This window comes from Narcine bancroftii, chromosome 9 (genome assembly GCF_036971445.1).
Source record: "Narcine bancroftii isolate sNarBan1 chromosome 9, sNarBan1.hap1, whole genome shotgun sequence".
NCBI lineage: Eukaryota > Metazoa > Chordata > Chondrichthyes > Torpediniformes > Narcinidae > Narcine > Narcine bancroftii.
Window position 1 is genome coordinate 113,181,943 of NC_091477.1, and position 25,452 is coordinate 113,207,394.

General features: G+C 42.1%; 1 protein-coding gene across 1 annotated transcript in view; it reads right to left on the reverse strand.

Moving 5' to 3' along the window:
- Positions 1–25,452, reverse strand: part of LOC138742667 (sodium/hydrogen exchanger 9-like) — a 391,181-nt gene that overhangs the window by 210,473 nt on the left and 155,256 nt on the right. The window contains exon 9 of the mRNA XM_069897383.1: positions 9,556–9,644. Coding sequence (XP_069753484.1) covers positions 9,556–9,644 — 89 coding nt within the window. The remainder of the gene's footprint in view (positions 1–9,555; positions 9,645–25,452) is intronic.

The following is a 25,452-nucleotide window of genomic DNA, read 5'->3' on the forward strand; positions in this document are numbered from 1 at the left end:
TCCCCATCTTACTCTCCCTGATGACAACATTCCTTCCTCCAATTTGGTATTAATTTACTAGAAACCAAGATTCTACTCCCCCTTGCAGTGATTATGCCGCCCCAGCCAGCTCAAACATCTTTACAGCAAAATTGTACTCCCACAATCTGAAATTATTTTCGCTTTCTCTCATTTGGGTTTCACTTCTGTTAATTTTGATTCCTGAAGTTAAAATTTATTCTGGGCGATGTAATTTCTTCCAACTTACTATCACACTGGCTATGCCCTAAATTTGAAATTATTTGTCACATTTTACTTAGCACAGAGAGAAATGTTTTCCTGCAAGCAGACTAATAGGTTTCTTTAACATTCATAGAGCCATGTAAAGAGCACAACATAGAATTACAATGAGAAGGAAGACCAATTAGCTCCAAGGAAGCGAACCATGTGAGCACTGTTGTGGGGTTCATTCAGGAGCCTGATGGCTGTGGAGAAGAAACTGACTTTAGGCTTGTAATTTTCACACTCTTGAGCCTTCTCCTCAATGGGAGGGGGACAAAAGAGTGTGACTGGGTTGTCCTTCAGTATGTTGGCTGCCTTTCTTAGTCAGTGGGAAATCAAGTCAAGTTTATTGTCATCCGATTTCACAAGTACAATCCAATGAAACCGTGTTCTCCGGTCCTTGATGAAAAACATGCATTCACACCACCAGGCATAACACACATATGGATAAACAATACATATGCAGGACAAGTATTCATATATACAAATAAATGAATAAAGATGTAGATAAGAGTCCACAGAGGGGAGGGAACTTTGCATTATGTTCTGTTCTGCAGTCATTACCTTCTGTAGCTTCTTCCAATCAGGAGTGGAGAAGCTTCCCCCCCCCACCCCCCCCACCCCACTCCATATAACCAACTCACTGAAGAAACTCAGTTCCTTAAAATCTGTCTATCTCTCTGCAGAATACATAGCAAGTGCATTTCTTACACAAGAACACAAGAGAAGCAGGAATAAGGCACCAGACCTCTCAGGTCTGCCCTACCATTCAATTAGAATGTTGTTGATCAATGTTGGTTTCAATTCCTCTTAAGTTCCAGCTCCATAAACCCGCCATTCCTCCACCTTAAAAACTTCTAAAGATCTGACCTCCAGTACTCTGGGACAGGGTATTTCAGAGATTTCTGTGCATCTCAGTTTTAAATGACCACCCCTTTATTTTGTAACTGCGTTCCCCTGTTCTCGATCCTCCTGCTGGTGAAAACATCACAACATCTACCTTGTCACGCCCCATGGGATCTGATATGTTAGAAAAATATTACCTCTCACTTTTCTGCACTTCAAGAAATATACACCCAAACTGTCGAGCTTCTCTTGGGAACTTTATTGATCTGAGTCAGCAAATGGTCATATTTAGAACCATAGAACATTGCACCACAGAAACGGACACTTCAGTTCTTTTAGTTTGTCCTGAACTATTATTCTGCCTGTCCCACTGACCAGCACCCAGTCCATATCCCACCGTGACTATGGTCTCCCAGTGACTGAGTATGGAACTGAATCATTCAGACCAAGGAAGGCTCCAATCCAACCTGCAGTCTGTTAGGTTTCCTTATTTGGACCTGGATGAACATTAGGAATAGCTTTCAATGTGGTCAAAAGTGGAGGAAAAAATAAGATGGCGTTCACACTTTTACCAGCATTAATCTATGTTGGGAAGTATATTGTGTGGGTTTTTAAGGGAAATAGAAGCCATCTTAGCTCACCAATGATCTGGTAACATTTGCTGCCCATTAGTCAAAGGGCAAAGGAATAGATGGCAATCTGCATCTTTGAGGAGAGGTTTACACTGGTGATGGAAGGGGAGAATTAATTAAAGTGCTTTAGAAATAAAGCACTGCTGGGTGTGATGGGTGTTGCTTGAATGGAAAGCATACAATGCTGTGGGGCAGAAAAAAAAGCCCAAACACAATACTGTTTAGGTATTTAAAAAATTACGAGGGGTATAGATAGAGTAAATACAAAAAGGATTTCCACTGAGGTTAGGCAAGGCCACAACCCGAGGACCAAAATGTACACAAATAACCTCGAACAAAATCTGGAATGTGCACTTTAATCACGTGAATTATTTGATTACAAATTTAAAGCGGTAGAGCACAGGGACAAATTTTTAAAAAATGTCTTTGTTCCAAACATTATAGAGGACACGGTACAGAACCAAAGGACATGTACGTAACCCTAAATCAAACAGTGCCTAAAAATTACACAAGATATTAAATTGTGGAAAATAAAAGATCCTTTTAAGCAAAGTATTATCTCTGTAATTAATGTAGAATATTGTTTGGAAGCTCATGGTAATATTTTCATGATAGTTATGAAAAAGCTATAACACAAATAAAGTTAGGGAAGGATGGAAAATATACATCCATTTATTCATTACCTTCAAATTAGAAAACCATTTGAATGTATTTTACTGCTGGCAAACCCACAAGCCAGACTGGGGGAACTGGGGTAAGTGGGAACTGGGGTAAGTGGGAACTGGGGGAACTGGGAACTGGGGGAACTGGGAACTGGGGGAACTGGGAACTGGGGGAACTGGGAACTGGGGGAACTGGGAACTAGGGGAACCCACAAGCAAAACTGGGGGAACAACAACCTAAGAGATATAGGAACCTTAGGAAAGTGAAACAGGTCCAGTGTAAATGACCATGGCCAGCTTGGTGGCCTGAAGGGCTCATTTACATGCTGTCTGGTCTATGGCTCAACATGCTTTGTGGCTAGGAAGGCAATGTCACTCACGGGATATCTCAGAGTGAAATTGAAGTGATAAAGCGAGTGACAAGCACAATAAATTCCCAGTAACAACTTTGATTTATAGAGCATCTTAAACCTAACAAAATGCCCGATGGATGTTCTTGTGCAAAACTTGACACTGCAGGGATATGCTGAGATTGTTGACTAAAGGTTTGGTAAGGGATGAGATTGCAGTGGCATGAAAGAAAGAGCCAAGGACCACTTTGAAGAGGAATGATTTTAATGGTACACCCCAGAAGAAGATTGTAGCTGTAACTGGCAAACATTGGAAGAAATGCTCAGTTTGACAGGATGCAGGTCATATGAAATACACAAATGTGCTGGAGGAAGTCATCAGGTCACACAGCATCCACAGGAAGCAAAGGGCTCAGGCTGGAATGTTGGTGAGCCTTTACTTCCTATGTGTGTGTGACCTGCCGAGTTTCTCTAGAACGTTTGATCTCAAGATTCACAAATATTCTTGTTTAACAACAGGTCATAGGGAGCTGGATCAATGGGAGTTTACACTGACTGGACCTCAGCAGTCAAAAAATAAAACGCAAACTGCAAATTGCAGAAGGTGTCGATGAATATATTAGCAGCCACTGAATAAAGAATGAGCAAGGATTATCATTATTTCTGAAGTTCAAATCTTGATGCTGGGTTGCGTGTGTTCAATGCCACATAAATGTATTCCACAATATGTTATGACCATGCATTTAAATTGGGAAGATCCCAATTCAAATCATAACCTTGGCCCTGGATTTGCATGCAGCCCAGGAAATATAAATAAAACCCACTGAGCCACAATTTCTTCTAGCAGGACAAAGCACAATATCCATCATTGAACTTATCCTTGCCCATTTAAGCTTAATTTGCTCTAAATGACAACATCACTTCAAGATGACAACTTGGTATTTGTTCTGAGTCAGCACAGAAAAGCAATACACACACACACACACACACACACACACACACACACACACACACACACACACACACACACACACACACACACACACACACACACACACACCCAATCAGATTAAAGAACTGCAAAATTAACATTGGAAGTGAGGCAATTCAAGGTCAAGAAAAGAAACTAAAATGAGAAAAAATAGGATTTAAATGCAGAGAGGACATAGAGAGGGAAAATAATGTAATATTCATCATATCAAATATGAATTGTAATATTGTCATAGATTAATGAGCTGAGAAACAGGCCCTTTGGCCAACATATCCATGCCGACCAAGGTGTCTTGCTGAGGTAGTCCCATTTGCCTACATTTATATGAAGCAATGAGATTCCACTTCGAGTGCCAAAGAGGTTGTTGGCAGTAAATAACATTTATTGGATTGAAATGGGCCAATTTGAATTTCTCCAAGATGTTCAGCTTTAACACGTAAATACAGAAACTTTATCTGCTCAACCGAGTTCATTGGCAAACTTGACAGTAAGGTGTTGTTTGGACACAGGGTATGACAGGGTAGCACACTTAACTATGCATCTGCCCCTTGTCCAAAGCTGCTGAACAAATTTTCACTGAAAAGAGTGACAGCCCAGTGCTACTTTGACAGAAAATTGTGGGGTGATGAATAAAAGGGAGCTAGTAATTTAACATTGAAGTGTTTCTGCCAAATTTGATTATTTCCTGGACATCACTGGTGCAATACACCAGATGGGACATTGATCATGAACATTCATGACAGAAACAGATCTTGCAGACCATGACACAGTTAAAGTTACAAGTTTTTCTTGCGATTGGGGTGTAAAATTTTCAGATCATTCACTCATTTCGCTGGCACTCTAAGTCACTTACTGGTCACAGGCTTGACATTTTCAGCAGATTAAATGCACTTATTTGAACTTGCTTTTGAGGTTTTTACCCCGTGGAGAAGCTTTCAAGGATGCAGCACTAGGAATTGCAAGAAACAGGACTGACAGAAGCATTTATAGGGCAGCGGAGATTTACATTAAATGCCAATCCTACTGAAAGATTGAGCTTGACCATTGTTATAAAAAGTACCCATTGCTGAATGAGTGGACCCATTACTGAATGAGTAGCTATGCAATCTCCAAAGACAAATCAACATGATACGTGAAAGGAAATGTAACAGAGATGAAACTATTCCCAGCTATTGGCAAATGCGTTTTCACAAGCACCAACTTTAAAATACAAAGTGGAAACTCCAACTGCAAAATCTGCCTCTCATAATGAATGAAGCAGTTTCCATAGTACCAAGACAAGGAAGTGATATAGGAGAAATCCTTTAATCACAGAAATGCATCGCTGGTTCTTGTTAATGAATCAATTCCTCAGACTGAACAACAATGACTTCCCTGTTGCCCTTGCGATCGAGGTTCAAATGCAGTCCAGTTACTCAATGAAAATTCCCTTTGTCAACTCTTGAGTTGACCCACAGTATCAATCCCTTCCACCTCCACCCAAGAAGAACTGTTTTCTGATGCCTTTTGCCAAAGATAAATTATTATCCTGGATGGCACAGGGCATGAACCTCATAAATAGCTGCTATGTCCATTTCAATAGCGAATTACTCAACATTTCAGGCACATTCAAATCAAGCCAAGTTTATTGTTTGATTGGACGAGTGCACCCTGATGAAACAGTGTTCTCTGGTCCTCAGTGCAAAACATGCAGACACATAACCAGACATAACACACATACAGACAGACAATACAAGTGCAGAACAAGCATTCATATGTACAAATAAAGAAATAATTATGGTTTCGTGAATATGAGAGTCTCGGATGGTTAATGCCAGCAGTTCATTTGGTCGTTCAGTATTCTCAATGCTCGTGGGAAGAAGCTGTTTCTCAGCCTGGTGGTTCTGGCTCTGATACTCGTGCACCTCTTTCCTGATGGGAGCAGCTGAAAGTTGCTGTGTGTGGGGTGGTGGGAGTCCTCAACGATCCTGGTAGATCACATCGATGGAGGATGAAGACTCCAGTGATCTTCTCTGCCACTCTTATGGTCCTGTGGATTGACCGCTGATCCATTTCTCTGCAGCAACCATATCATATTGTGACGCAGCCAGCCAGGACATGCTCAATAGAGCTCCTGTAGAAGGTAGCCATTAGCCTTCTTAGGAAATGCTGTTGCGCCTTCCTGACAAAGTGAGAAGATGTTGTGTGTCCAAGATAGGTGACTAGTTGAGTGAACTCCAAGGAACTTGGTGCTCTTCACTCTCTCCACTACAGAGTTGTGGATGTGCAGTGGAGGGTGGTCATTCCTGGTCCTCCTGAAGTCCATGATTATCTCCTTCGTCTTGTCCACATTGAGACTCAGGTTGTTACATATTAACAGAAAGCTACATTTTAGAAACTGAACAGTAATAGAATGTAAAAAATATTATGGGAGATATTGATGGGATAGATGGTCCAGGGTTGAAATGACGAAGACTAGAAGGCATACTGTAGCTTTAAGGTGAAAAGGGGAAGGTCAAAAGAGATGCGTGAAGCAATTCTTTCCTTCCATACAGTGGTAGGGGTCTGCATCATGCTACCAAGGGGGAAGTTGGAAGCAGATACAACGGTGACATTTAAGAGGTATTTAGATCGACATATAAATATGGATCAAGTTCAGGCAGTTTGGATTAGTTTAAGACCATAAACCCTAAAACATGGGCTATTTAGCCTATTGAGCCTGCCCCGCCATTTAATCATGAGCTGATCCATTTCCCCACTTAGTCCTTCTCCATTGACGCAGTTCCTCTTTATCTCCATCTTGAATTTCCTCCCCCGTATCTTGATGCTATGTCCTCAAGATGTAGTCTCACCAGTGTAAACAACCTCAGTGGGTGCAATGAGATAGAGTGGTGAAGAAAGCAAATGGCACGTTTGCCTTCATCGACAGAGGCATTGAGTATATTGGGACACCATGCCTTGGTTGTTCAAATCGCTGAGAAGTGATATGCGCAGTTCTGGTCAGAGGAAAGATGTGATTGTGATTGAGAAGGTGCAAAAGGATTTGCAGAAATGTTACCTAGTTTGGAGGGCTGGAGTTGAGAGGAGTGATTGGATATGGATTGCTTTCCACAGGGCAAAGCAGGGTTAAAGGGTTTATTTTTCTTTCTACCACATTTGGACTTGTTGTGGTTTTATTGACTATATGCTTTTTTTTTAAAAGTTCTTAAATAAAATGGTCAAAAAAATGTAATATGCATGATACATTTCAACTTTTGTTTGCTGGAAGGCAAAGGTTCACCACGTGCATTATCCAGTGCCTCTAACAGTAGGAGAAAGTAAAAGCGAGTCTCTTCACCACTTGGAATTAAATACTATTTTACTATCATGACCCAATATGCTTCAGCTCTGCTAGTGTTCACTGTGCTTGTGAATGTCTGTTTTCTGAACTAGGTGCAAATCTCCCCTCCGTCAACATCAACAGTCAAACGAGTTTGCTACTGGTGCAACTACTAAGTGATGCCAAGTGAACAACATAAACCTAAACGCAATCTAACCTTAATTTGAAAGGCCATTAGCAGAAGTAGAAGCATCACTGTGGTTTGGATGTATCTGATGTACCCAATTTATCTATTTTTTTTCCAGCAATGATATAAATCTAGCTTGTTGCTATGACACCTGCACGCAATAAACAGATTGAAAGGAAGTCATAAATTGAATTACAGCTTAGAATCAGCAAAATGAATCTGTCCGATGGCTACATGGGGATGACAGACTGGATCATCACTAAGACACTAATGTGTGCGAGAGATCAAAAAAGACAAAAATGTAATTACTGAATTACGGTTTATTTGGCTACAATAGACAGTGGCATCCAGACTGTGTTCTTGGGCTCACAAGCATAGATGCTCTCAACTTCCCTGAACCCACACGCCCTCAGTGTTGTTGCTTCTTCTGACCATAGCTCTTGCAACCACATGATGTGCAATACATCAGGCTTATGTAGCTACACTGGTGGTAGTGAGACAGACTACTGTCGGTCAATTGTTCGCAAAGCAGTGAGGGGGAATGGACAAGAGGAATGCAAGGAGCAAAGTAGATTGAGGGGGGTCAGACTGGATCAAAGGGGAGGAAAAAGGGGACTGAGTGGGCGGGGAAGAGGATTGAAGGGAAGAAAGAGGATGAAGGGGAGAAATAGGATCGAGTGGGGGGAGGAATAGGATTGAGTGGGGGTGGAATAGGATCATGGGGAAAAATGATCGAGTGGAGAAGAAAGGATCAAGTGGGGTGGGAAAGAGGATCGAATAGGGAGGAATAGGATCGAGTGGGGGTGAGAAATAATTAGGGTAGAAATAAGATCAAGTGGGGTGGGGAAGTGGATCGAGTGGGGGAAGAGGATCGAGTGGGGGAGGAAGAGGATTGAGTGGGGGCAGAGGATCGAGTGAGGGAAGGGGATCGAGTGGGGGCAGGGGATCGAGTGGGGGCAGGGGATCGAGTGGGGCAGGGGATCGAGTGGGGCAGGGGATCGAGTGGGAGCAGGGGGTCGAGTGGGAGCAGGGGGTCGAGTGGGGGCAGGGGGTCGAGTGGGGGCAGGGGGTCGAGTGGGGGCAGGGGGTCGAGTGGGAGCAGGGGGTCGAGTGGGGGCAGGGGGTCGAGTGGGGGCAGGGGGTCGAGTGGGGGCAGGGATCGAGTGGGGGCAGGGATCGAGTGGGAGCAGGGATCGAGTGGGGGAAGGGGATCGAGTGGTGGCAGGGGATCGAGTGGGGACAGGGGATCGAGTGGGGGCAGGGGATCGAGTGGGGGCAGGGGATCGAGTGGGGGCAGGGGATCGAGTGGGGGCAGGTGATCGAGTGGGGGCAGGGGATCGAGTGGGGGCAGGGGATCGAGTGGGGGCAGGGGATCGAGTGGGGGCAGGGGATCGAGTGGGGGGCCGGGGATCGAGAGGGGGCAGAGGATCGAGTGGGGGCAGAGGATTGAATGGGGGGCAGAGGATCGAGTGGGGGCAGAGGATCGAGTGGGGGCAGAGGATCGAGGGGAAGGGGATCGAGCGGAGAAGGGGATTGAGTGGGGGAAGGGGATCGAGCGGGGAAAGGGGATCGAGCGGGGAAAGGGGATCGAGCGGGGAAAGGGATCGAGTGGGGGAAGGGGATCGAGTGGGGGAAGAGGATCGAGTGGGGGAAGAGGATCGAGTGGGGGAAGAGGATTAAATAAGGTTGAATAGGGAAGAGGATTAAGCAGGGGAGAAAAGTGGATTGAGTGAGGGCGTGAAAGGGGATTGCAGAATGCAATAGATTTTTGAAGGATAATTAAGGGTTATGGGGAACAGATGCATAAGTGGAGCTGAATTCACAGCCAGATCAGCCGTGTTATTATTGAGAGCAGGTTTGATAGACCAGATGGCCTATCACTGCTCTTATTATTTATGTTCTCATCACAAAGAGATCAAAGCAGAGTGAGAGAGAGGTCAAGTGGAGGTAAAAAAAAAGAGGTCAAGCAGGGCTGGTGGGGGGGGGGGGAGATAAATGTCAAGAGAGGGGAAGGAAAGGACTGTGTGAATGGGTGAAAGAGATAGCCCTCTCCACCTGGGAACCTAGAGCACACATGGCATATTCTTTATAGTTTTGAGGCAAATAGTTCCATTTTTTTATTCAATTCTGCTGAGAGTCAGTTCCTGTGGCCAGGAATCAATTTTCCTGGTTGAAACCATGAGAGGTGGCCTTTGTTCAGACCAATCCTTATCGTTTCAAGTCTTTCGTTCCAATAAATGCTTTTACTACTCGAATCTTCCTCTCAGACAAGGAGCTATACCTGAAGATCATTATCACTGAAATGTACGTTGAAGGTGTACTTCCTACCTGTTTTGTCCTCTGCTTTGCTTCATCAGAAAGATTATTATAGGTGTAGTGAGCTTGTGTGATTCCACAGAAGAGAACTGCAACAATTCCTGCAGTAGGAAAAAAATAATACATGCCTTTAATAATGTATTTTATCTCATGAGTAGGAAATGCTTGACTTATTACAATAACCATAAGAGAAGCTGGTTTGTCATCAGGACCTCTCATGAGGAAGTTGCAGTTCAAATCTTGTCCATGCTTTAATTTGGGGTCTTTTGAATCTAGGAGTCCTAAGGAACCCCTTAAAGAAATTTACAGCTGCAAATGAGCAGGGACAATACTGCCCACTATATATTGGTTAATGCTTGGAACATGATTATGACCTCTTTTTACATCTGTACATAATGACTGGTTGTCTTTTATGCCTGAATCAGGTCCATTGCCAAAGCTTTGATTGAGTGAAGTTAATTCCTCACTTATTATTTTGTCACAGATATTCATGGGGTTATGGCAGCAGTCACCTACTACAAATGTCAAAACATACCTGTGGTGAGGGCAGGCTCCGAATGATGAAACGTGCAATGGATCTGTGTTAATAACAATATTTAGGTTAAGGTTAAGCTATATTTCTTATAAATATGTCTTAAGTAATGTAGTGGGGTTGGTGACAGGGTTACAGCAAGCTTACACGGACATCATTGCACTCAGAGCAAAGTGCCAGTTTGGAGGAGCAGTATCTCGAAGAACAATACGATAATGGAACAGAAGTGTTCTTAATTGAAACTCAAGTACCAGGTGTGGTTTTTAAAAGTAATTAAAGCCTCTTGAACAAGAGAAATGAAATTCAGAGCCATTTGAGAGATATATTTAAGCCTCTTTCGGAGTCATGACGTCTGCAAGTCAGAGTTTGAAGATCACATGGTTTACAAAAAACTGGGGTTGGCAACTATTTAAAATTTCAATAACTGCTCACATGTTTTCTAAGAATTAAGGCTGTCCTCATTGGTGATGTAATTTCATATGATTTTAAGGGTGTATGTGTATGTGTGTATATATATCTGAAGGCAGAAGCATCTTAAAAACTAGAAGTCAGAAGAAGAAGACTGCAGGAGTTGCGAAGTCAAGAACCTGTGGCACACACAGGAGTAAAATAGTAATATCTAGAAAGAGAGGGAGAAACTGGTCTGTACTATACCACAGTAGTCGGAATACTGGTATTAGAACTTTGTGAAACAAAGGGTTGAATTATATTGACCAGAATAGGTGCTGTTATGTGATTCCTAGCAAAAGGGGACTACAGAAATAAGTGGATTTCGAAAAGGAGGCCACTTCTTGACTGCTCTTTTAAGAAATAAAAGGGAGTTGAAGATCACAAATGTGAGAGTTTAAGAAGAAATCTCTTCCTGGGAAAATAGCTCCACAAGATTAGTGAGTTTGAGCAGTCTAACGACTGAATCAATGTTAACAAACATTTCATTACTGCTTTAAACAACAATTTAAAAGAACTTGATGTTTCATAATCACTTCTGAACTACAATTTAATAGACCTTCAAGTTCAACACATCTTTAAAATACTGGGCCTTACAACAAACTTTTCAGGCTCAAGTTTAAACCAAAATAGTTTGGCCTTTAGTGCGCGCGCGCACACACACACAATTACATTTGCGCTTAGAGCTAAGTAAGTTTAGAGTTAAGTGAGAACTGTTATGTGGTTAATAGTTTAATAAAAACAATTATTTTGAATTTACCACTGCCTGGTGAATCTTCCATTGCTGTTCCTGTGTTAGTACTAACCGGAGTCAGTTAGTTCGTAACAAACAGGAAACATGATAAAAAAAATGGGAGTGGGGATTCAAGAAAGAGAAGGGTTAATGTTAGTTCCTTTGTAGCGTCTGCACTATTCATTGAAATGCATCCTGTGTCTTCACACACTTCAGTAGCTAGTCTCAGGCATAAATATACTGTTAAATATTGTGGTGGATATGTAATTACACCACTAGGTCATCAGAGGTCATCCCAGTGACCTTGTCTATAAAGCAGTCCAGAGCTACAGTCTGGCCTTCCAGGTTTGTCTTGCAGAGAGACAAGACCTCTTAGTGTACATATTAGTTTATTAAAGCTGTCTTATACTCGCACTGCTGGTGCCGTTATTGTCAGTGCAAATATTACTCGCCAGACTCTGATAATATTTTACAAATGGAGAACGTAGTGAAGGCTTGTTGACTGCCGTTGATCTGAGCAGAGGTATAAATTGATGGAGATGAATGAGAGCTGAGGAGAGAAAAATAAATGACTGGAACTGAAAGATAATGAGCTCAGGAGTTGTTGTAAATGTGAAGTAAAAGCGAATGCTGGGAACGTGCAGCAGGTCCGGGATGAACAAAAATTGCATTAACCTGACAGGCTTTTTACTTGAAAAGTAAAAACACAATGCTGGAGAAACAGTGTACTTTGTGTAGCATACATAACCAATGTTTCAGGCTCGAGCCCTTTATCAAAGTATGAACAAAATGTGGGCAGGTGCCTGAACAAAAATGTAGGGGGGTGGGTATGGGCACAGGGAGGAGCCCAGTCCCACAGTCAGGAGATAATAAGTGGGTAAGGGAGGGAGGGCACACCAGTAAACAAGGGAAGGAGGTGGAGACAGAGGGATGGGGAAGAGAGGGAAAACAGGCATGGTTGAGTATAGGAACCAGATAAGTTAATGTTAATGCATGATGCTGAAGAGTGCTCAGACGTAAAATTAGTCCTCCAATTTAAGGGTGGTCTGGGATTGACAGTACTGAAGAACTTACAGTTTTAACGACAAACTGGAAATGTTGGTAACCAAAAACTGTTAAAAGTTTAGATGGTAGTAGATGAGATGCTGTTCCTTGAGCTTATGTTGGCCTTTGTTGGGACAATGTAAAAGTCAGAAGTATCAGTGGGAATGGATAAACTGTTGAAGGAAGAATGAGGCAGAGAGGTTGTTTCCATTGGCAGGTGACACCAGAATGAGTGGACATAGCCTCAAGATTTGGGGCAGTTCACTAAGGCACAGATACAGAGGAACTGCATCTCTCAGAGCTCAGAAAATCTGTGGAATACTCTGCCTAAGGAAGCAGTAGAACTGCTTTATTGAATGTATTATAATACAGCAAGATATATTTTTGAAGAATGGGAAAAATAAGGGTTATGAGGAATGGGGCTAATGGGAGCTGAGTCCACAGCTAGTTCTGCCATGATCCGTCAATAGACTCAATTGTCCTACTCCTACTTAGAAGCAGGCAAGAGAAAACACAGGGTCACCCTTGCAGACTGAACTGGGATAGTCCACAAAGAAGTTAAGTAAACTTGGTTTGGGGTTTCGCCAATGTAGAGGAGCACCAAACGTCATATGCTAAACTAGAAGTCAATTGATGCTTTACCTGGATGGCATGTATGCCTGGATGGTGGGCAGGCTCCTAGTATTGTGTGGGAAGTACTGTGAGAAGTGAAATGGAAGAGCGCACATGGGATTCGTGGAGGGTCCCTTTAGAATGCTGCAAGAAGGGGAGGGTAAGAGCAAACCGGTGGAAATTATGTTGAGCATGGCTGAGGTTACTCCATTGAATGTGGAGGCCAGTGAGATTGAAAGGCCAGGTCATGGGGAATCCAATCCTTGGTCATCGTGGGAGGACAAAGGATAAGGGCAGAACTACAAGTAAGTGAATTGGTGTGAGACCGAGCCTTGCCAACAGTGATGGAGATGAAGGGTAAATAAACCTTTGCTTAATTAATCATTCAATCATTTGAGGGATTCCATAATGAAAAGCTGCAAAGTACAGAGAAAATTAAATTTCAGATCGTTGTCATTGCTCACAGAAGTTTATCAATTGCAAAATACTGAACTTTTCGGATTAAATGGCACCAGGACAATGTAAATTACCTAACCCTACAGATATAATTTCTCTGGAACAGTAATTTTTGGAACAAACTGTGAAAAGTTACTGCGGCAAAGCAAATAATTAAAAACAGGCAAAAATTTGAGAATCTTCTTACAAGCACTGCTGTAACTGCAAACTGATTTGCATTGCAGACACTAGCGCCTCGCCTCAATTATGCTGATCTCACCCACTCATGGATGGATTAATGTGTTTGGGCCACAGAACAGTGAGCATCAATATGCCAAGCAGCCTTTGAGTTATTTTCAGAAGTTGGCATCACTAACAATTCTCAGCCATGACTCAAGATAACAGCAAGCTGCAGGATTGTGGCAATATTTTACAGTACTGGAAACCGAACAAAGCAATTAAAATGGAATATTCTGATTTTGATACAGAAATGAAGAGGTCCAGATGTAGTACCGGATGGTCTCTGATTGCAATGATTCACGTGGTTCACAATGGATCCAAAAACCAATACACAAAGACCAGGAAGTTGTAAGGATAAAAAGAGTTTCAGGAAATGTACCTTGGTAAGATGCAGACTCTAGGTACGATAGAGATTATCCATCTCACACTACATTCTTAACCCACTCATGCATTCAAAGATGTCATGAAATTACTCTTTATAAGATTTCCATGCGTGGTCACAATGGAAATATTTTTCCAATGTTCATTGAGAAAGTCGAGGTTACAAAGCAATAGTTCAGCAAACCTTCTTTGAGCTCATTCATTGACCCATATTCAAGCTGGGTAGACTGTATGGGCCACCACTATATGTACTTTGAAATGGCAACACCCTACTTTTGTTTTGCAGAGCAATATCATTTTCTAAAGGAGAGTGGAAACTTAAACAGAACCAACAGCTCTTATTGCTGACGGTTTGGACCAAAGGCTGTGTGGCTGTGGAGTCTGCGGGAGCGCTGGAGGCGAAGCCAAGAACATTCAGAGACCCTGAGGGGACTCTCTCTTGCTTCTCTTTCAGGGCAATGTTTGGCAAATCTTTGTCTGCCTTACAGTAGACTAAAGGAAATTTCGTATACTGGTCAGCCACAAACGAGCCTGCAGCTGACGTGGACTTTTACCCCCTCCATAAATCTTCGTCCGCGAAGCCAAGCCAAAGAAGAAGAAACATGACAATAAAAATCTTGAATCTTACAGTGTTGAAGACCCCCTCTGTGTAGTACACCTTGTCCAAATATATAATTTTTCCTTTGAACAACACCAGCAAAACTGAAAAAAGAATGCTGATCAATGGGGAAAGAACATCACATTAAACTGTTAAGGCCATAGTAGCCACATCACAAGGAAACGATACTCCTTTCTTGCAGACTGGAATACATTAAAGTGGTGTCAGTCACAGCCTATCGGTGCAAGCTCACATTTTGGCTGAAAGAGAAATCATTGCATTCAACTGGTCAGCCACAGATGCTCATAAAGCCAGTAGTCAGATGTTGATCTACCGTCTTCCACTTGCTTCACTTGATGCACAGGACTTGGTCAAATGTTGAGGAACAGACATAAACCTTGAACCGAGAAAAAAAATAAAGAACCTTCTGGCTTGGGAGCTGGGAAGTCAGGATCACGTGCCTTGGTCTGATGGACTGAGACACCTGCATCACACTAACAACATTTAGGAGTCAGCTGTGATTGACCACAAACTGTGCAAATTCAATAATATAGCAAAGCTTGCAGAACATTCAGAAAACAAGACTTCTAGACACAGGCTCTATTCAAAAGGCCTGGAGTTTGGGGAGGTTTGGAATGACATTGGAAACCCTGGCAAATTTCTACAGAGGGGTGGTGAAAGTGTGCTGACCAGCTGCATCATGGTCTGGTATGGACACACCAATACCCCTGAGTGGAAAGCCCAGGGCATCCCCACTATTGAGAACATCTACAGGGAACGCTGCTGCCATTGGAGAGCAGCCATAATCATCAAGGATCCACACCACCCAGCACACGCTCTGTTCTCGCTGCTACCATCTGGAAAGAGGTCTAGGTGTGAAATACTCGCAACACCAGGCTGCACCATCAGACTCCTCAACGGCAAACTCAATCAGAGAGCCATCAATAAATGTTAATTCTACCTCACCCACAAGAAAAAGTATCTCAGGGTTATATGTGATGTCATATATGTACTCTGACAATAAATCTGATCTTTGACTTTGACTTTTAGCTTCCTTTGGAAAGCAAAATGTACGGAAGGTCTCACTTGCCCTGGTGCTAGCTTCACCCTGAGCCAAAAGTTATAAAGCTTGTAGAGATTTCCGATGGAATATCAGAGCTTATTACTTTAGACAACCATCAGTTCTCATGCACTGACATTCAATTCCATCAGAAAAAAATTGTCAATTGATCAAAGGACTATCAAGAACAGAGACATTATTCACCCTCAGAGACATCAATGTGCAGAGAATAATTTTTGGCCAAATTTCCTGGGTATTTTATATTAGATAAATAAAAATGGCCCAAGCAAATTATTGGAGGGACCTCCATAACTCCAAATAGAAGTGGCCAATGACTTCATGAATTTTGAATCAAACATCAACTGTGCATTATCAATTCATGGCACGGTTAGCATAGCAGTTAGCATGTTTCTTTTACAGTACCACCAACCCAGATTCAAATCTGGAACTGTTTGTCAGGAGTTTTTATGCTATCCCCGTGTCTGTGTGGGTTTTTCCCAAGTGGTCCGGTTTTCTCCTGTCCTCCAGAGCTTATGGGGTTGTAGGTTAATTTAGGTGTAATTGGGCACGTATTTCAATCGCTAAAATCAGCTTCTATCCTGTTGTTAAAAAAAAATTGTTTCTGGAAGAACACCATTAATTTCATAGTATCACCTGACAGAGAGTCACAGGCACTAGCTGGACGTTGTAAGGAGCAAAGACCTCACTTTGGTGGCACTGTAATGGTGAACACTCTTACATAACATGACCAAGGAACTATACAGTATAAAATCTTAAAGTCAACACCACATCTACCAAGAAGCAGAGTTGAATGCAGAGCAGCAATATATTGGACAAGACAGTTGGAGACAAGAGACCATCCAGGGCTGACATGAAAAGGTAGAACTGTAACTTCTCTTCAGCATTGGGAATATAGGCTTTTTTTCTGGAAAATAAAAACCAACAGAGATCACCGCAGTAAAAGGTTGGCAAACTGAATGCAAGAGATTGAAAGCAACCTGCTGCTTTGTATATCAGTGAAGGACCAAACATATACGATGGTTTGAACATAGCCCCAGGCTCTACTGTCAACAAGCCCCCCCCCCCCCCCCCAATTGTATAGTGGTCATTTCACAGAGAACAAGACAATAGGCCAATGGCTTGAATTCAAAGCTAAAAAGAAAGACCAAAATACTGGACTAAATAAAGCTCTAGAAATCATTGCAGAATTGAGCTTACTGTAGACAACCTGAGCAATACTATTTGTCAATAATATTAAAAGCGGACTCCTGGAAAGAATGTTGCTCCAGTGGAAATCCTTGAATGTGGGAAAGTCAACCACAGCATTGCCATCAGCTGCTACAGAAATACTGGGAAGAAGGTGATATATCACAGAATGGTGTAATCACCACCTGACATAAAACTAATAAACTTAAAGATGACTGCAACAATTAGAGGTATTTTCTGATTAATCCAGTAGGAAAAAAAGCTTGTCACATCTTCTTGTATGTTCAACAGCTTAGAAAGGTGCATCTAACCTGAAATTAGGGTTGGAAGATCAACTATCAATAGGAGTTTACAAATTGGATTGTAATATGAGTTTAACTTGCCAATTTGGCAGGTTTTCTATCTGTGTACAGGCCAATTGGTGGGCATTTTGGAAGGTCAAACCAGAAGACTGAGTACAGGGTTAATGGTTGGCTACTCAAGAGTGTGGATGAACAGTGGGACCTTGAGGTCCAAATCTATACATCTCTCAAGGTCGCCGCACAGGTTAATAGGATAGTAAAGAAGGCCTTTGGGATGTTGGGCTTCATTAATAGGGGGATTGAGTTCAAGAGTAAAGAGGTCATGTTGCAACACTACAAATCTCTAGTGAGACCACACTTATGTTTAGTTCTGGTCACCTCATTATAGGAATGATATGGAAGCTATGAAGAGGGTGCAGAGGAGATTTAGCAGGATGTTACCTGGATTGGAATAAGTCTTTTGAGGCAAGGTTAGCAGAGCTGGGACTTTTCTCTTTGGAGCGTGGAAAGATGAGAGGAGACTTAATAGAGATCTATAAGATTCTGCGAGGCATGGATAGGGTGAACAGTCAGCATCTTTTTTCCAGGGCAAGAATAGCAAACACCAGAAGACATATGTACAAAGTTATGGGAGCGAAGTTTAGGGGACAGATCAGGGGTAAGTTTTTTTTACACAGAGAGGTGTAGGTGCCTGGAATGCATTGCCAGGGACGGTGGTGGAGGCTGATGGGGGCATTTAAGAGACTCTTAGACAGGCACATGGATGAAAGAAAAATAGAGGGTTACAAGGCAGGAAAGGTTTAGTACATTTTTTTTGAAGGAATGTATGGTTCGGCACAACATCGAGGTCTGAAGGTTCTGTACTGTGCTGTAGTGTTCTATGTTTGATTGTTCTATATTCATAATGTTTTTCCCGTGTCAACTTCAAAACAAGCGCAGAGAGCAAAATCGACTATTGTATATCACTCAAGTACTTGATACCGTCAGCAGTGCTGGGTTATTTGTCGTGATGGTAAAGACTGATTGCCCATCAGCAGTGCAAATCTTGTATGTTTATCCACTACAACATGATGGCATTATTGTTTATGATGGCCTTCTTTGGAGTAGTGAAGTCATGTGAAACAAGGATATGTTCTTCTTCCCACATTCTTGTAACCTTTTCATCACTCCTGTACTCTGTGATTAACACTTAAAGGGTGCAGTATACCTACAAGCAAGCTTGGATTTGAAGCTGTCTTTCAATCTATTCTCACTAAAGTCAAAACCATGCTGAATAGGAAGTTTTCACTCCCAGATAATGATGCCCTTATAATCACAGCAGGGCCTACCCTCATAACCCACAGCAATGCCTACCCTTATAACCCACAGCAAGGGCCTACCCCCATAACCCACAGCAAGGGCCTACGCTCATGTAAAAGTCGACTCTAGACTCTCACCTCGGCCTGGCTGCCTGCAGGCCAGAGATCCCGATACTTTGGTCCTGAACTTGTGCCTTGGCCCCGGCTGCCCACTCATCAGAGCTCCCAATGCCTCAGATGATACAGATACTTACCGTGGTCAAAAGTAGTATCTACGTAATAGTTGACCCCTTAAATTTAACGTTAAAAAATGGTCTAAAATTTCAACTTTTACACAAGTATATTTTGTGGATCTTATTGCAAGAGCTTGTTAAACAATTGCTTTCTTTATTAGCATGAAGAAAACAGTTGTACGACAACTGAACATTTCACAATGTCCATCAATCACCCTTCATGACAGACTGTTAGTTGTTCAGCTACCGAGGTGTTCAATGTTCACTCAGATGAACACTTCCCACCTTCTGCAATCTAATTAAAAGTGCAGGATATGCCAAACTCATGGCCAAAACCAAAAATGCTAGCATATGTCATTCTTATCATCGGTTACAATGTTTAAAAGGCATTTGGACAGGTATATGGATAGGAAACGTTAAGAGGGATACTATCCAAACCTAGGCAAATGGGACTAACTCAGATTGTTGACTTGGTCAGAATGGATAAGTTGGGCTGAAGGGTCTGTTTCCATGCTGTAAAATCCGATGACGCTATAAGGCAAAGAAACAAGGATATGTCTATACACTAAACAGCTACCAACTGCACTGTATGCAGTGATAATAAATGAGAAAATATAGTTGGCACTCTAGAGTTTCTCTAAATTTTTAATTTTTAAATTTAGACATACAGCATAATAACTGGCCCTTTTGGCCCATAAGCCTGTGCTGTCCAACTACACCCAATTAATCTACAACATTTTAGAGTGGGAGGAAAATGGAGCACCCAGAAGAAACCAACACAGACCTGGGGGGAACGTACAAACTCCTTATAGACAGTGCCGGATTCAAATCCGCGTCACTGGTGCTGTAACAGCGTTGCGCTAACTGTTACGCTAACTGTGCTGAGAGTATCAGCAGACTCAGACATAGACTGGTTGGGCTATCTGAGCAGATTGGCAACGTGTTGCATGTGCAATGTGGAGAACTATCAGTGAAACATAAACAGTAGTCTTGTTGCAAGGATGCAAGCAAGCAAGAAGTGAAGGAATTTGGAACTGAAAAATGATCAGAACAAGTCATCCCATTTGTCCTTGCAAGACATCAATGGAATTAGCTGCAACAGCTTGAAGAGAAAATAATCTATAAGAAGCAGGCAGATTCCCAAATACCCATTCTACACGAGTCCAACTGAACTATTTTAGTTATCAGGCCTTAGGCTGCAATATCCACCATCTCCTGCACATGAAAGGATGCCAACAATTCTCACGAGGTCACCATCTGGTGTCCTCCATGGATTTAATAACAGCTTAATTCACCCAAACCAACAATCAACATCTCGAAACTCCAAACAAACCCATTGCCATTCTACCTCCTTATTAACGTTCACTCATGAGTATCGATGCAGAGCACCCACACAGTTACCATCATGTTGTCAAAACTTTCAACAAGATGGAATTGAGGAGTCCTGTGAGATGGATGGATGCATATTTAGTCCAGAACTAGTAACACCGGATCACAAATTTTTTCAAAAGGTCTAGTTCCTGAAAAAAATATTGGGGATTATGATAGACATCTTCAAGCTGAACACAAAGATAATTTCAGATTTGCTGTATCATGTAGGAAATTGGATAAAAAAATATTGGGGATTATGATAGACATCTTCAAGCTGAACACAAAGATAATTTCAGATTTGCTGTATCATGTAGGAAATTGGATAAACTTTATTTTTTATTGAATTTAGCATGTTTAATTGGATAATGATACTGACACATTGTGTTAGTTCAAAAGACCTAAACTGTTTTGCGCTGACTTTTGTTTTTACTCAGCATCTGATGCCTCTTGTATCAGTGTCCAATAATAGTTGGCCAGCATTGATGGATTTCATGCTTTTTCATGGTCGCAATGTCCTGGTGAAACCTTTCACCATGTTCGTCATTGTTATGAACTAAACCAGCAGTAATAGAAATTTTACCAGATCAATGGTATTTTCAAAAACAATACTTAACTCGAACTTAACCCTACTATGCGACTAGGTATATATGTGTGTGTATTTGTGCCAAAACCAAAACCATTACAGTTTAAGCTTAATTCTGATTTTAAAGTTCTGTCTTAGAAAGCTTTTGTGTTGAAACAAAGTCTTTCAAAAGCAATTATAGAGTAGGTGTGAGGCATCAGACTTCTCAAAACTCACAAATTTCTTGTAGGACAGAACCAGATTCTACAAATTCAAGGGCAATTAATACTGAGCTTTCTCATATTTCAGTATGATTTTCTGCTGTCCATTCTCATCCCCCACCCCCTCACCCCTAAATAATTTCTATCCTTTTTGGGATAAACATTATATCATTATCTAATCTTTCACATCTGAAGAATTTAATTGCCTATTTATGGATTCTCTGGTTTTGGTGTGCATGAACTACTGTGGAATCATTAGGATTCATGACCTACCATGCCATATACTCAACTTTGTCATCTGGCCTCTCTATTGGAACCATCCGACAACCCTGACGATAACAAACTTTCTCCCAAACCTCTCTGCACCATCCATAACGTTGGGTTATCAAATCAAAAACCCTTAAAAGATCTATCCCTATCATTCCATTCTTTAAACCTGGAACACTATAAACTGCTTCTAATGTGCAAAAGGGTGGGAGCATCTGGAAAATTAGAGAGGTATGTGAGTTGAATAAAATGGGAGTAAGTTGGTGTTTGATGATCAGCACTTTTCCATTCTGTTAACTCTATGACTGATAACAATCACAACTGATGTTAGGATTGGGGCTAGACCTCGTTCAGTTAACCTGTTAGGAACACTATATGGATTACAACCCATCTGCTCCCAATTATACCCTCAAACACAATGACAAGGGAAATAAAGCTGGCTGTGCCATGTTTGTCAGAATCATTCCAGCCTCTATACTCCTCAGCAGTAATTATATTTTACGTTCTTTGTATATTATTCTGCACAAGACATCCAATAAACTGAAGTGAATCCCCACGCTCAATAAACCAAGGCCTATCTCTATGAACAAAGTGCAATGGCAAAACACTGCAGGCACTTGAAGTTGAACAAGAAAGTCTGCAGATGCTAGGGTTGAGGGCAATGCACAAACGTGCTGGAGAAACACAGCAGATCATAGAAAGGGGAGGGTAACCAACGTTTTGGGCCTGGGTCCTTGCAGGTACTTGATCCCTGAGGCAAAGAGTGAAAATATGCAGCAGGTCAGGAAGCACCTCGGAAGGGAGAAGCAGAAGTCAACAACATGCAAAATGCTGGAGGAACTCAGTGGGCCAGGCAGAGCAGAATCCATAGGCAGCCATGTTTCGGGATGAAAACCCCTCACCAATGCCTTCCACAGATACTGACGGACCCTGTGAATTTCTCCAGCAGCTTGTGTGATGTTCCAGATTTCCAGCATCTGTAGTCTCTCTCGTTTGCAAGAAGAGTTAACATTTCAGGTTGAAGATGTTTTACTGGTACTGAGGAAAGCTGGAGATAGAAGCATGTTTTAAGATAGTATCTAAACTGAGCAGTTTAGTTAATGGTGTTTTGCCCAGACTTCTGGTCTGGATAAATATGTTTGAATTCAATAAGCCTAGAAAAAAACTAGTATTATTAGTGGTGACCATGAAACGACCAGATGACCATCAAGTCCAAATGGGTTCTCTAATGTCCTTCGAAGAAGCAAATCTATCCTCATTATTAGATCTGGTCTGTAACATATGGCACTCAAGTCAGTACAGTAGTAAAGTCTGTAGACACCGTGATTGAAGTATAGTAAAAACACAGTGCTGGAGAAACTCAGCAGGTCACACCGTGTAACTTTATATAGCAACATTGGTTTTGTACACACCTTGATGAAGGGTTCAAGCCCAAAATGTTGGTTCTTTATCTTCATCTTGCTACATAAAGTCACTGTTTGACCTGCTGAGTTTCTTCAGCCTTGTGTTTTTACTCTCAGTCTGTTCCTGGGGTGATTCTGTCTTGGGCAGCTGTGAATAAATAGAAATGGAAGGGAGGAGAGAGCAAAAGAGTATTTTTGCAAGGAAGGGGAGATTAAATGGCAAAAGGGGCGATGAGATAAAGTGAAAGATGCATGGGAGGGGAGGTGTGAATGCAAATTAATCATCTAAAACCACCAGGGCAAAGTGGAATGAATACGGAAGTTCTGTGATCGCATTTCCAGCCCAACCAGCTGAGTATTCCAGGTATTTCAAACATTTTCTGTGATTATTGTGGATAATTTGTTCTGTTGGAGATAAGCTTCTGCCCCTTAACATGACATTGAACTTAACTGGAACAGACAGGAAGTCAAGGTTGGATTGGGTGTGACGTACAGAAGTAAAATTAAAATGATGGATTAAAGTAGAGAGCAAAAATTCTTCATCGTTACAAGTTATGGGATCCCATCATTCACAGTTTGCAACTGATTAATGCATAACATAATACATTTTAATATACATAATAAAAAAGTATGTCATGTATATAAATGTTCCATCGAAAGAACCAAAGGCTTGTTGATCCAAATCAAGGTTTTTATTGACTAAAAGACTGGAGCATATCACAAGTAGGTCGACCAGTCCAGAATGACCTGGTCTGGCTAGGAGCAATCCTTTAAGACCTGCCAGTCATCCTACACTACCATCTGTACATCTGTACATGTACACATTGGTGATAGAATCTGTACTATTAAAACACACAAACACCTACACAGACACAGACACACATACACTTACACACACACACAGACACACATATACATGTTTACATGTTCACCTTGATTTGTTTTGAGTTGGAGTAAGGAGGCTGCATGTGTAATGAGATTAGTGTTAGTGGAGGGTAGACATATTTTTAAATTGAGGAAAGAAAGAGAGGCAAGACTGCGCAGCATGCGACATCAGCCCACCCAGCAGAGTGGGAGGTTAAAAAAAGTTAAGAAATTTTTACCTTGATTTGCTTTGAGCTGGAGTAGGGAGGCTGTGAACGATTAGTTGATTGGGGAGGGAGCAATTGAAATCATTGCCAGGGACAAATAAAAGGAGGGGTAGCTGGAGGAGTGGGACTCTGAGGCTTTGGCGAGCATAGGCAAAAGAGGGGCTTGTTCCTAACACTACCGTGGAGCAGTCTTCGCTGGAGTGGTAAGGCTTTGGCTGAACAGGTAAGGGATAAGAATTATAATGAAAGGGTAAGCTAATGGTACATTATTTAATAATTAGCAGGATACCTGGTGTTGCCTAGGAAATAAAACACTCAATTGTTGAAACAAAATACCACCAAAAAACTTCATGGTAATCTAATATATATTTGTGCATATCTGGAGGCCTGAGCACTGAGGCAGGCCTAGTGTTGCTGTTCTCTTTCCCATTGCCTGTCTGGAGGCCTGAGCACTGAGTGGGCTATCGCTGCTGATCTGTTTCCTGCTGCCTGCTCCTTGTTTGTCTGGAGGCCTGATCACTGAGGCAGGCCTGTCTGTTTCCCATTGCCTTCCCTTGCCTGTCTGGAGACCTGAGCATTGAGACCGGTATATTGCTGCTGTTCTGTTTCCTGCTGCCTGCTCCTTGCATGTTTGGAAGCATCAACAGTGAGGCAAGTCTGATGTCCCTCTGCTGTCTCTGGGCTTGTGAAGAGCTTCTACCAATGTTTCTTTGCTTTTTTTGGGTCCATATTGAGCTGGGTTTGGCCACATTTGATGACCTTTGGTTAATTAGGGAAAGTGAGGAGGTGATTGATAGTAGAGAGCACCTCTGCGACAGTTCCCCTCAGAAATCAGTATATGGTTTTAGATACTATTGGAGAGGTTGACCTGACAGAGGAAGACAACAGCAAATGGGTCTCTGGCACTGTGCCCGGTGCTGTGGTCAAGAGAGAAAGGAGAAATGCAGTGGCTATAGGGGATTCCACAGTGAGGAGAACAGACAAGAGCTTCTATGAGCATGGATATCTGGGTGGTGTGTTGCCTCCCTAGCGCCGGGGTATGGGATGTCTCAGATCAGGTCCAGAGAATTCTGAGGGGGAGAGGGCGAGCAGCCAGAAGTCTTGGTACATGTTGGACTCAATGACATTGAGAGAAAAGGAGAGGAAGTCCTGAGGAAGATTACAGGGTGTTAGGAAGAAAATTAAGAAGCAGGGTAGTGATCGCAGGATTGCTACTTGTGCCTTGTGCTAATGAAGGCAAGAATAGCAGAATTAGGCAGATGAATGGATGGCTAAGAGACTGGTGCAGGGGATAGGATTTCAAATTCTTGGATTGTTATTAAATCTTAAGATTGTTTAAGAAAGGAGGGAGGCAGAAGAAAAGGAAATTACAGGTCTATTAGCTTGACATGGGTAGTTGGAAAGTTATTGGAGTCGATCCTCAAGGACGAGATTATGAAATACCTCAAGGCGCATGACATGATGGTTTCATGAAGGGAAGATCCTGCCTGACCAACCTATTGGAATTTTTTTGAAGAAATCTCAAGTTGGATGAACAAGGGAGAGGCTGTGGATGTTGGTATTTGGTTTTTCAAAAGGGCTTCGATAAAATGGTGTGTAAGAAGCTGTTTAATAAGATGAAAGCCCATGGAATTAGTGGAAAGATATTAGATTGGGTGGAGCATTGGCTGATAGGCAGAAAGCAAAGGATGGGAATAAAGGGATCCTGTTCTGGTTGGTTGTGGTGTTCTGCATGGGTTGGTGTTGGGCTGCTTCTTTTTACAATGTACATTGTTAATTTAAATCAGGTGCTCCCAAACTTTTTAGACTGTCAATCCCTTCAGGGACTATGTGGTCCATCATCAACCCCCAGGCGTGGAATCCTGTCGACCGA